Source organism: Emys orbicularis, chromosome 8 (assembly GCF_028017835.1).
Source record: "Emys orbicularis isolate rEmyOrb1 chromosome 8, rEmyOrb1.hap1, whole genome shotgun sequence".
Taxonomy (NCBI): Eukaryota; Metazoa; Chordata; order Testudines; family Emydidae; genus Emys; species Emys orbicularis.
The window spans coordinates 92978203-92990816 of record NC_088690.1 but is presented as its reverse complement, the minus strand read 5'-3'; the positions used below and the strand labels follow the sequence as shown (position 1 = coordinate 92990816).

General features: G+C 43.2%; 1 protein-coding gene across 1 annotated transcript in view; it reads left to right on the top strand.

The window, feature by feature from the left end:
* NEURL1B (neuralized E3 ubiquitin protein ligase 1B) overlaps positions 1 to 9604 on the top strand; it is a 224436-nt gene extending 214832 nt beyond the window's left edge. Inside the window, exons 3-5 of the mRNA XM_065410025.1 lie at positions 5008 to 5712; positions 8220 to 8345; positions 9360 to 9604. Of these exons, the coding sequence (XP_065266097.1) occupies positions 5008 to 5712; positions 8220 to 8345; positions 9360 to 9604 (1076 nt within the window). The remainder of the gene's footprint in view (positions 1 to 5007; positions 5713 to 8219; positions 8346 to 9359) is intronic.
* Positions 9605 to 12614: the final 3010 nt, after the last annotated feature.

Below are 12614 nucleotides of genomic sequence, written 5' to 3'. Positions count from 1 at the left end.
CTTATTCCTTAATTTCTTTTCCCCCCAATACCCAGCCTCAATTTCCATTTTGGTAGTTTAATCCCATCATCCATAGATTTCACAGATTTTAAGGCCAGAAGTGACCATTGTGACCACATAGTCTCACCTTCTGCCTAACACAGGGCAAAGATGCCTAACACAGGGCAAAGAACCCTACCCTATAATTTCTGCAGCAAGCCCGTAACTTTTGTTTGAGCTATAGCTTATCTTTTAGAAAGACACCCAGTCTCTCGTTAAAGACTTGAGATGATTCACTACATCTCTAGGTAAGTTGTTCCTATGGTTAATTAACCTGATGGTTAAGATGCATTGTTTTATTTTTAGTCTAGCTTCAGCTTCCAACCACTTTATCTTCTTGTTCCTTCTTCTGTTAGATGAGCATTCGCTCCAATCAAAAATCCCTTCCTCATGTAGGTACTTGTAGAATGTAATCAAGTCACCTCTACACCTTCACTTGGATATGTTAAACTTCTTTAGTCTCTTGCGATAAGACGTGTTTTTCAGACCTCGAATCATTCTTGTAGCTCTTTTCTGAAACATTTCCAATTTTTAAATCCTTTTTTTTTTTTAAAGTATGAACATCAGAACTGGACACAGAATCCCCACAGATGCAATGCACGGGGAGCTCATGTTGAGTTGGTTATCTGCCATGACCCCTAAGTCCTTTTCAGATTCTCTGTTTTCTAGAATACAGCCCCCATCTTATCAGTCTCACCCACATTCTTTGTTCCTACGTGTCTCACTTTGCATCTGGCTGTGTTGTAATCATTCTTTGTGCCATGCTAAACTGCATTTCCTCTGTGGAGTATAGACCTTTACAAATCTATATTGATGGTGATCATGTTCCTTAGTAAACAGTCAACCTCTAGTCAAATAAAACACACATCGTTTTATTCATCTTTCCTTCAACTCCTTTAAACATTTAGTTTCAAGCTTGCATTTCCTTTAGAAATTTTATTTTTAACTTCTCTTTACAGTCACAATTCTGGTTCTTAGCCAGTTCATGACTGCTTTGTACTCAATATTCATCCATACAGGGTCCTAGTAAAATTTTTATTATCCCTTCCGTTTATTTGCTCATTGTGTCTTGCAGCACATCTCACTAGCGGGTTTCTCTTGATTACACTAGGCCAGGAAAACAAAAATATTTATTTTAAGTGTGCTCGGTTATGTTGCACTGGAGTGAAATAGGATTCTGCTTTGGAGCAGGGTACATCGGTGACTGAAGAGACAAAGTCAATTGAATCAGGCTTCCTCTGTTCCTGTTTCAGATACCCAATCGTAGTGGTCCAGTGAAATGCTATGACTCATCTTCCAAGCGTGTCCTATTCCCCTTCCCCAGCCCCTGTGTCTGAGGCTGCAGTTTATATATTTTATCTCCTATCAGGACCACTTAGAGCCTCTCACGTTACATTCCAGTGCTATCAAAGGGTTTTTTAGAAATCACAGCACCTAAACACAAGAGAGGCCAGCTTGCACGCTTATCAGCCAGGGGACAGCAGTGTCGTCATTTTCTTTCTAAGAGTTTGGAAACCTTTTCTAAGCTTTGGGTCCCTTCCCTCCCTCCCCCCACTAAACTCTTCCATTTAGACAAGAGATTTAAGGTCGTGTTTCTCTTGACATAGCCTTTTGTCCTCCTGTATTACAGGTGATATAACTTTTGGCTCAGTCAGTCTACCTAGATTTACAGCTCAACAGACTGTGCTTGCAAGCCGGAGCTGACTTATCTTTGCTCGTATAAACAAGGCCATTACCATACATTTACAAGGCACTGGGCATGGTGGTACTGCAGTGATGTAATCTGCCAGTTAAGTGTTCTAAGAACATTCATATAAAACTTGCATGTTTCCCAGGTGCTGCTGGGCTATCTGCAATAGCATATTATATCTCACCCTGACGTGTGGTACCAAAAAGCTGACCTTAACCAAGTCACTGAGTTCATCAGTGACTTCAGATTTGGTTTGCAAGGGAGGCTTTTGAGTTTTGTCACTTTCAGTGGACGCAATTGCAAAAGAGGATTTGGTTGTTTTAAGCAGACTCTTAAATGAAGCTCCATAGAAGTGATGCATGTAACGTTTGTGGGGTTTTTGAAAAAGACATTCAAGATTCAAGTGAATTTTGGGGTCGTATTTCAAAACTAGCACGCACCAAAACTGAAGTTCAGTTAAAATCTACATACAACCTCTTTCCCCACCACAAACCCCTTCCCTACTGATCAGCTGATTTAATCCGAATATCCACAGCTTTTATTTTTTCTAAGAAGGTGCCTCTGATGTATCAAATGGGCACCAGATCAAATATTTTAGATTTGGCCAAAGTGATTAGTCCATCAGATATTCAGCGATGACCGAGATCCTTTTTGATATGGTACTTGCTATATTACAGCAAATAATGCTAAACTATAAACAGCACTTTACACAGTGCTACTGCGTGCTCTGATTGCCTGAAACATGTTAAGCATTATTATTCAGTTATCCCTTAATTGTAGCTACTATCCACTGTAGCACTCTAATATTATATTGGACAACAAATCTATTTAACCACTGACAGGTTTTTTTTTTTTTTCTCATTGTCCGTGTTGCTTTTTAAATTGTCAGCGGTAGTTCTAGTTAGAAAAACAAAACCCTTTACTCTTGTCATAGTATGTTTTGTTCACCAGTTCGATCCTGCAGTGGTGTAGTGGACAGAACAAAGGACCAGGAATCAGGACTCCTCTGGCCTGATCTTCAAAATGCCAAGTGCCCCACAAATCCCCTTGAAGTCGATGGGAGCTGTAGACATTCCAGATCTTAGAAAGGCAGGCCACTAAGCAATGTTCTCAGTTCTCGCCCTGACTCACTAGGTGATGGTGGGTAAACTGAGTTTCATTTGGAGCAGGGGCTGATCAGCACCTGTGAAATTCAGGCCCTTAATTTCTGTGCCTCAGTTTCCTCCTTTGTAAAATAGGAATAACTACCTCTCGGGGGCTTGGAGGTTAAGTGCAATGTTTTGAGATCCTCAGACTAAAGGTGCTGTAGAATGCAGCGTGGAATTTCTAATTCATGACCATTTATTAATATGACAAAAGCCTACGACGGCCTATGCACATTATTGTGACTTCACTGCCAAGTTGTCTGAATTAGTCTGTCCCTTCTGCTCATTTGGTCTCTGCACATTGGGAAATGTCGCAGAGAGGGACTGGACAGAGGGATTTGCTTTGGGTTTAAGCGTTTTTCTCCTCCTCAATTCTTCCCATTATAAAAAGCCCCTCTTTAAGGCCTCTCTGAACACGCACAGACAGTAAATGAAGGTTTCAGATGCCAAAGCGACAATTGTGAGAAGTTTCTTTATTCCAGTCTTACTTGTCGGCTTGGTTTACATGCTACGGTGTTTCTTTAAAAAGCAACAGAGTCCTTATAGACTCTAAGCAACAGTGGCACCTTATAGACTAACAAACGTATTGGAGCATAAGCTTTCGTGGGTGAATACCCACTTAGTCAGACGCTTTTTACAGATCCAGACTAACACTGCTACCCCTCTGGTGTTTCTTTAGTTTGGCTCTTTTGGTCTGTTAACTAGGCATGCCAGTCTGACTGGATTTCCATTCTAAAACTGCAGGAATGGGGAAAGCTGGGAATGTAGCCCAAATATAGCAGCACTGTAGCCCTTACATAGAATGCATCCTTCAGTGTTGGTATCATGAAGCTCTGAAGTGTCCTTCATCCTGTATCTGAGCTCTGCTTATCGCCAGATTCCCTGTCCTTTCTGGAAGTAGCTGGTCCAGCCATTAAGATTACGCTTGAGGCTTTGCTGCTTGGCCACTCAAAGAAATCATGCATCTAAGCCGAGGCATCCTGTCCTTTCCAACCACTGAACTGGCTCGTGTGTTTGCCTTCTTTGGTAAAAATCCAATAGATCTTCTCCCATAAGTAGCAGACAGCACGGATGATGCTGATGCTTTTCCATCTTTGAGAATGAATTGAATCATGGTTTGCTCACTCTGTCTTGATGCCTTATGCGTTGGATTTAGTCTGGGTTTTAATATAATTGCCTAAGAAGTAAATACACAGGCAGCAGGGAGTTGCGTATGGCTGAAGTGCACATTCGATTTGTGAGACTTGAGCTTCTGTGATTTCACCCTGCTTTGTAAGAGGACTTTTTTAAAATCAAAATAATTTCCTCCCGCTTTAAATCTATATATTAGATGTAGTTTTCATGACCAGCTCTTGACAGGAATCAACGCACAATATCAACTTTGAACATTATCTCGGTCTTAATGTTTCTGGGTCATAAACATCTGTTATAGTCAGTCTCTTGATGAGACAGTAGCAAATGGGAAGTGGTCTTCTGACCGAGCTTGTGACTTGCTCATGTGTTTCAAAGCACAGTGACCTCTTCGTTAAAGTGAACACGTTTCTTTTTTTCAAAAAATACTTCTTTGTGTGTAATTTGTCTCGTTCACATGTATTTTTCATAGTTATGAAATGGACTGTAAAATTAATATATTATGCTTGCATTACCTTTCCCATCACCCTTATGTGAATACAGGGTGGCGGGGGGGAGTTTGGGATGGGGGGGGCAGGGTATTGGGACATTTCTCATTAAAGCAGATAGAACTGGAGAATGATATTGTATGGAGTGGTTTCAAGCCTTTATACCCCTCCCTGATCGCAACCACCTGTCTAGTTCACTGTGTTTCACCCTGTTTTTACCAGTATAAGCACTTTTCACTTCAATGAATAAGATTTATAGCACTTGCTACTCTTGAGATACCCAGGGATGCAGCCATGCAGCTGACATCTGATTTCCATCATTGATGGTGGTTGCAGATAAGTTTCTCTAACATACTCCATCAAAAATCAGTGGCTGAACACCATTCACTTTCTCACTGATGGTCAGTGGGCAGAGGTCTGCAGGAGAGCTAAATATAGCTGACCTGTAGGGGAGGTTGGGGGTGGGGGGAGGTACTTGAATCTAATGCAACTTGTTCTCATAATTGTCTCACAGATAGCATGTTTGCAGAGACCATGACCTCCGCCCACCTCAGTGCACGATTGAGCACTTGCCTTCCTCAGAGCAGTCACGATTCCGCCAACTTCAATAACAATGAACTGGAGAACAACCAAGTGGTGGCCAAAATTGCTAATCTAAATTTGAGTCGGGTGCCGGGGCTTTCGATGGATAACCACACAATCCCCTGTTGCCCAAACAGGCGGCAGCGTGCCCAGGGTGTGCCTGCCTTTCTGGATACGGATCTGCATTTCCACCCCACCCGCGGGCCTGATGTTACCTTTTCTCAGGACCGCATGGTGGCGTGCACCAATTGGCAAGAAAGCAATAGGACTTTGGTGTTTTCTGACCGGCCTTTGCACATTGGTGAAAGCCTCTTTGTGGAAATAGGACTCCTAGGGTTGCCATATCATGGGGCCCTTTCGTTTGGCATCACTTCTTGTGATCCAGGTACTTTACGGACAAATGAGCTCCCAGCGGATCCGGACTTTCTCTTGGACCGCAAGGAGTACTGGGTGGTTTACCGAGCATTCCCAGTCTTCAGCAGCGGCGACATCCTCAGCTTGATGGTCTTGCCAAATGGAGAAGTGCACCATGGGATGAACGGAGTCAGCCGAGGGATGCTTATGTGCGTGGACACCTCACAGTCTCTCTGGGTGTTTTTCACAATTCATGGTGTAATCAACCAGCTCAAAATATTAGGTAAGTGCAGCCTAAAAGTAATGTGAAGGGGCATGTGTCTTGTGAAATTTCACCAGATTGTGAGCCTCTCATTCGCACTGGTGACATTGGCTTCAATAGCAATGCTCCTGTGAGGAGGTGAGCACCACTGTGAATAAGCAGTTCACAATCTGGTCCCTAGTGAGGGTGGTCAGCTCTATCAAGCATGTAATAAAATGGGTGCTTGTGTTTATAAACGGAAAGAAATAACATAGGTATATCCTTCACATGTAAGGTCATTGGATGAGACTTACGGTTTTACATGGGCTAATGCTAAGCTGTTTTGTATTTTAATACTTTTCACAAGAGAATCTTTATGAACCCACTAGTCCTGCCAACGGGTATTAAACTCCGAACTCACTAGCACAGATTATTTTTATAAATCAACAGTGGTTTTAATCTATATCACACTGTTAGATGGTATTTCCCCAAACACTGCAGTAACTCATTATCAGATGTCACACTTTAGACCATTGCTGTAGAATACAGCTGTGCTCTTTAAAAAGGAAAGAGTGTTTGGAGGTCACATCTTTCTGCTCCATCTAGAAGCAATTCGCTCAGTTAAATTGAGGCTCTTTCTAACTGTCAGCACTGCAAACTTACTCTTTCCTCTGCATATCTAGCTCTGCTATTTCTTCTGTGTGCCCTGGGTCATCAACAGCAACAGTGTTTCTTGAGCTGGAACTTTAAGTGGCAGTTTCAGTTTGGATGCATGAAGCAGAAAAAAATGACTACTGCTGCTTATTCTCCAGCTAGAGCAGGTGCCTCTAAGGGTACGTCTACACTGTAGTCTTAGCCTGTGCTCCTACATGTGTTTTTGCCCACCCCCACCATCCAGACATAAAATCTCGAAGCACATGTTTGTTTATGTTTTGAACCCATGCTTGCTTGCAAGGCTGTGGGGTGGGTTAAAGCCCAAGCTGTATTTTAGTTTGGGCTGGAACCCACCCACTTTGCAGTACAGTTTGAGGCAAGATCACTTGAGTGCTGATAGTCTTTAAGGTGCCACCAGACTCCTTGTTGTTTTTCCCAGTCAACTGGATCAATTGCAGGAGAACCTGTCTGTCTCACAAAGGGAACGTGGGAAGGGTCTTGGAGAACTAACAGATTTATTTGGGCATAAGCTTTGCTATGCTATGCATCCGAAGAAGTGAGGTTTTTACCCACGAAAGCTTATGCCCAAATAAATCTGTTAGACTTTAAGCTGCCACCAGACTCCTTGTTGTTTTTGTAGATACAGACTAACACGGCTACCCCCTGATACTTGACTGGGAAAGAATCCTAGAGCATCTCAGCACAAAGCACCCTGAGATATGCCCCTAAACACACACGAGCCAGTGAAGAAATAGTTTGGACACAGTAACGGGGTAAGGCTTTGAGTGAGGATGCTCATATTATGGTTAGGCGAACCTGAGTGCAAGTCGCACAGAACCAGGTATCAATCACTCAGGCTAAGAGTGCAGTGTAGACATAGCTTAATACATCACCATGATTTCATTTGTTATTTCTGAGTTACACCAGCTTGTACCTAAAGAGAATCAAGCCTTTTCTCTAAGTAAATATTACCTTGGTAAAAAATGTTTATATGCATTTTTAGTAACCCAAGTGCTCAGTTTCACCCTCAGATATATATGTGCATGCAGCTTCTGGTAGCTTCACTGGGAATGATCTGTGAGCACACAATTTGGCCTGTAAATATTCAGCTTAGAAGCACAGAATAGTCAAAGTTGCACAAGACCTCAAGTGAGTCATTATCAGGACACGGTTAATTCAATTCTCTACAGTATCTGATGGAGAATTCTCAAGCTTTTCTTCCATTGACATGATGCAAAATGTTCCTAGCTGAACAGCAATATCCCTTGTTGCCCTAAGCAGACTAATTATTTTAAACTTAAGTGGAAATAACACATCCCAGTCGCTCCATGTATTGGACTGCATTTTGATTATTATCCTAAAGCACCTTCCATTTAAAAATCTCAGAGCTGTAGCTCTTTAAACTTTTGCTTAGTCTGTGTTGGATGTAGCTTTAAAGATTTTCTTCTCAACTCCCCAGTTGATGGGGCTGGCTGCCTTTGCAGACATAGGTTCATGTCAGGCAACCAGCCACTGGCTGCTTAGTTGTCTTTGCTTGAAAAGATGTTCATATTAAAGTAAATAGGGAGATAATCGCAGCCTCCTGTCTCAGACAGATGTTCCTTGTCAGATCAGGCGGGTAGCAGACAGGCTGAATGAACTGGGAACAAGCACTGTCCTCAGCAGCATGTCCAGCACACTCTGGGCCAAGACAGAGGTTCATCTTTTAAAAAAATAAAATTAGAATTGCTAAGTAATAACCCTGAACTCAGAAACTGAGTTTATTTCTTTACAAAGCATGATCTACCGCATAGTACATAGGGAAGCAGAGATGCTGCTGTTCAGGTTACTTAGCACTGATGATGCTTGGGAGGTCCATTCTACCTGTAACTGACTGAACTCTGTTGTACTTGCAGGCACTGTCCAGTCCAGTCCTGGAACTGTCTCTCCCTCAGGATCCCCTGGAGGCTCACAGTATGACAGTGACTCAGATATGGCCTTCAGCGTGAATAGGTCCTCGTCTGCTTCAGAGTCATCACTAGGTAAGGGAGGCCTTTGCGGTGTGCCCCTGCAGCTTGGAAGACATATGGTCATCGTCCTGGTCAGGAAACAAACAACAAAAACCCAGCATGTTTTCTTGCCTACCTTAGTTAGAATTGTTGCTATCTGCATGGTGTATGGAAATCCAGCATCCAGACATAGGAGCCTGGATTTCCCAAGGCAGCTCATTGGTGTAATATGCATTAGTGCTAATGTGTGACAGCCTAGAGGGTAATAAAGGAATAAGGGCAAGATTCTGAGACCATGTACAAAATAGCAGGAACATGTATTTTCAGGACAGTGCAGTTCAGTGGAACTGGGAGCCAGGAAGTTCTGATCCGACATCTCCAGTATGTTCTCTGTGGCCCCATAAACCATTTAAATTCTTCTGGTTTCCTCTACTATGTACAGAAATATAACTTCTTGTCCACCTTCCAGGGTGAGGATCAGTCACTGTGTGGCTAGCACTTTACACCCTGAAAACACTGCACAAAGTGCTATTGTCTTGAGCTCAGGCAGATTCCCAAGAATTTCTCATCTTGTAATATAACTGGCAACTACTTGTGGCTCGAAGTACAGTGTTGCATTCCCAGCCAGAAATGCCACTATTATAATACATCTCATCGCTGCATGAGAGTTGACTCTTAGCCAGGTTCCATAGGGCCTTCTGAAAGACCAGGGTGCTGTGCACCAACCCAGATGTACAGTCCTGTGAATGTAATGCTTCGCTCTTAAGGGCAAGGGAAACATGCAGCTGTTTAAAATTTATGCCAGGCTGTGAATGGACACACACGCTGTGCTTGTAACCAGATGTGTAAACCAGAATCTGACTCATTTGAACACGTAATACAGGGCTGATACAATAGGATTTAAGGATGGAGGTTGAGGGAAATACCTAGGAAAAATGATTAAAGTGGATGTGTGGCTAATAATACAATATAACTATCAAACCCTCTTGTTTGATCCATTCTTGCTATTGAGTAACATTTCTTTTTCTCCCACCCTCTCCTTTGCAGTGACTGCTCCAAGTTCCCCTCTGAGCCCCCCCGTCTCTCCCGTCTTTCCCCCTCCAGAGGCCTCGAGCAGCCAGAATGGGGAGTGCACTGTCTGCTTCGACAGTGAAGTGGACACTGTGATCTACACCTGCGGACACATGTGCCTGTGCAACACCTGTGGTCTTAAGCTGAAGAAGCAACTCAATGCCTGCTGCCCAATCTGCCGACGAGTCATCAAAGATGTGATTAAAATATACCGCCCTTGATCTCGCCCTCCCTCGGCGTGGGAGGAAAGAACTCTGCTAGCCGTAACCATGCCTTTCCGTCCCTGCTTATGGGTTATCATGCTGGTCGGTCGTTACCAAGTGGCTCATTGTCTGTGTTTCCATATTTGACTGGTAGAACAAATCAGGGATATAACTGAGCGGAGGAGCTCTCTTGTCTGACTGGGGCCTGAAACTAAGGCTTCCAAGTAGGCAGGACTTCAAAATGATGCTGCTCTATGAAGCCAGCCAACAAATCGCTGTTGTGGGCCCATTCCAACTGCAAAAGAGAAATATATTGTGCAATGGCTTTTGGGGGGGGGGTACGCTGGTGCAGGGAGGGAGTTTATTAATCTTTGAGGTGTCACCTGGGTCAGGAGTTCCCGCTTTCACACCCAGGGAGTGAAAACTTAAACTGCCCCTGGGGATAGTGCTTGTCCAGACAGCACCGTGTGATGGAACAGAGTCAGAATCAGCCCTAGGATCGTAGCTAAAGGTGGAACTGAATGCTTTTTATATCGTAAAAAGAATAAAAATATTAAATTCCAAGTCAGGGACTGAATATAGGTGTAGGCTACAAATTACACTTCAGAACAAAGTAGTTTAGAAATCAGATCCTCATTTACTTACCCAAGATCTGAACTCTGTAGTGTCAACAGCTGTACCAGAATAATGAGTGCCCTAAGCAGTCTGAGATGTCTATTGTCACTGGCTCTTGCAGTGGGAACACAGAACCCTGAGTTTGTGTATATGGAAAGCAGCTTTTGCATTCACCTTCTTAAAGGAATTGGGAGGGGAATGCAGGAAGGAGGACTAAGTGCATATTAGGAGCAAACATCCAACTTCCTAAGACTCAATATAGCAGTAGATTGGCTGAAGCCAGACCTTGGTACTAGCAAGGGGAGGAACTAATACAATCTATTTTGGAACCTCAAAGCAACGGTAGTAATTTAGTTAATAGGCCTTTTAATGTGTTTACTGGAGTTATTTTCATAGTAGTCTGTTACCACCTGGCCTTCGATCATGAAAGAGAGACAGACAGACACGCAGCTACAGTATCTCAGCCTAGAGCAAAGGAAATGAGCAGGTAGCTAGTGCATGCAGCTAACACTGTCTGCACAGGAGGGAGAGAAATCTTTAATATTCTTGTAATTGTAAAATGTTTAATGTAAAATAGATTGCATTGCTCTTTCCCATAAAACAGTATCTTCATGGGTCATCTAACAGCTGCTAAACATTCAGTCGTTTGTGACTTAAGTCCCTTTTAACCCCTTCGTTGCAGCCCGCACCTGAGCATGGTACTTACATCTTTCCCCACTGGTAGTAAAATGTCTTACAGAAACCTCATGGAGCAGAAGTCACTAAATGCAGTGGAGGCTGTAAGCTATTGTACCCAGGCATCTGTGAGCAGTGGCAGCAAGGCTGTACTCTCACCAGAGAGGCTGACCGTGGCAACATTCAGTATTTCGAAGTTCCAGAAAGTTTCCTTTTTGTCCTTAAAGTGTTGTGTAAAAGTACAATTTAATTTGCATTCTCCTCTGCTCAAGGTTTTATCCACAAAGCATGCAACGGGCTAGGCTGTCTCTGCCCTGGCAGGAAATCCTGTTATTTTAGTGAGCAATTCAGAGCATCTAATTGAAATTAACAAGCATCCCACTTGGCATTACCTCCTGAAAACAGAATTGAAGGCTATTATTAGATGCTGGGATTTAAAAGGTAAATGGATTTTAGTTTTCATTTTAGACAGCTATAAACTATGGAATTCTGCCTGGGATGTAAAACCCGCTACTACAATGAAGTGAGGTGAGGTAGGTGTAGCTCTACTTACTTCCTGTTGGCTCTGTCTTTTGTACCTCAGAATGGACACATCTGTACGCCCACCGCCACTTTCCCTCAGTCAGCTCATAGAAAAAGCCTGGAGGTGACTTTTTTACTCAGCCCTGTGCTAGTAGCAGCCAAGCTCATGAACACACGGAAGTGATGAGGATGCGGTCATAATGGCCGAGATGGAAATGAGGCATGTCTGATCCCAGCATAGTGATCATTTACAACCCTGTGTGTAACAGCTGCTTTCTCAGGAGAGGTGCATTTATCAATCTAGAAATGAAAACAGAACAGTCACATGAACCACAGGGCTAGAGTAGCTGAACCATGAGAAGCTATTTGAGGTCGTTTATTTCTTTGGGTCTCCTCCTCTGGTCCTGGGCCCTCTGGCCTCGTTTCATTCCATCTCCACTTTGTTGCTCTCAGTCTTTGGCTGTTCTTGACTTGGATGCTTTAACTGTAGCACTTCACAGTTGAGTGGCATCAGCAAACTTGCTTTGATCTGCCCAGCTCGTGCTTTGGAAGCTGGTGGTGGAATAACAGAGCTCAAATGGAGATAGATTATGGTTACCTGTTAGATAACGAGAAATGCTTCAAAAGGATCAAAGTGTCCTCCCTCCCCTTTGGGTTTTTTCCTGATGCGCAGCTGTTGAAGTAGCTAAACGGGGAAGAGGAAAACTGTCTTTTCTTGACAAATATTAAGAGTAGCTGCTGCAGTCTTAGCTCAGATCTCATGCACTCCATTTCTATACTAGCGCCCTGGCTGACCTGATTTGAGATTTCTAAAGAGGATTCATTAGGTGGATGCTGGCTACTTGGGGTCTCACCATGCTGCACAATAAACGTAACAAAACAAACGGCACCCCTAAAACTATCAACCAACTGCAAAACTTCAGGTACAGCTTAAAGACAGGAGCAGGTCTAGACCTGGTGTAAACCATCACAGCTCTGGAGGGACTGAGCTAATGACAACCTACAACAGCTGAAGACCTGCCTCTCCCCTGGGACTTCACATTAAACATTGCAACAGAGGACAGCAATTGCATTGCCTCTTGTAGAGGCTTCCAAGATCTTGTATCAGAAGTTGAGCATGGCTTTTCTGTGTTTTACAGCACAAATGAATCCTTGAACCCCACAGTAGGAAGAAAAAAAGTAGGTTTGGCTTTGGATTTAGTAGGCCTAAGTAAGT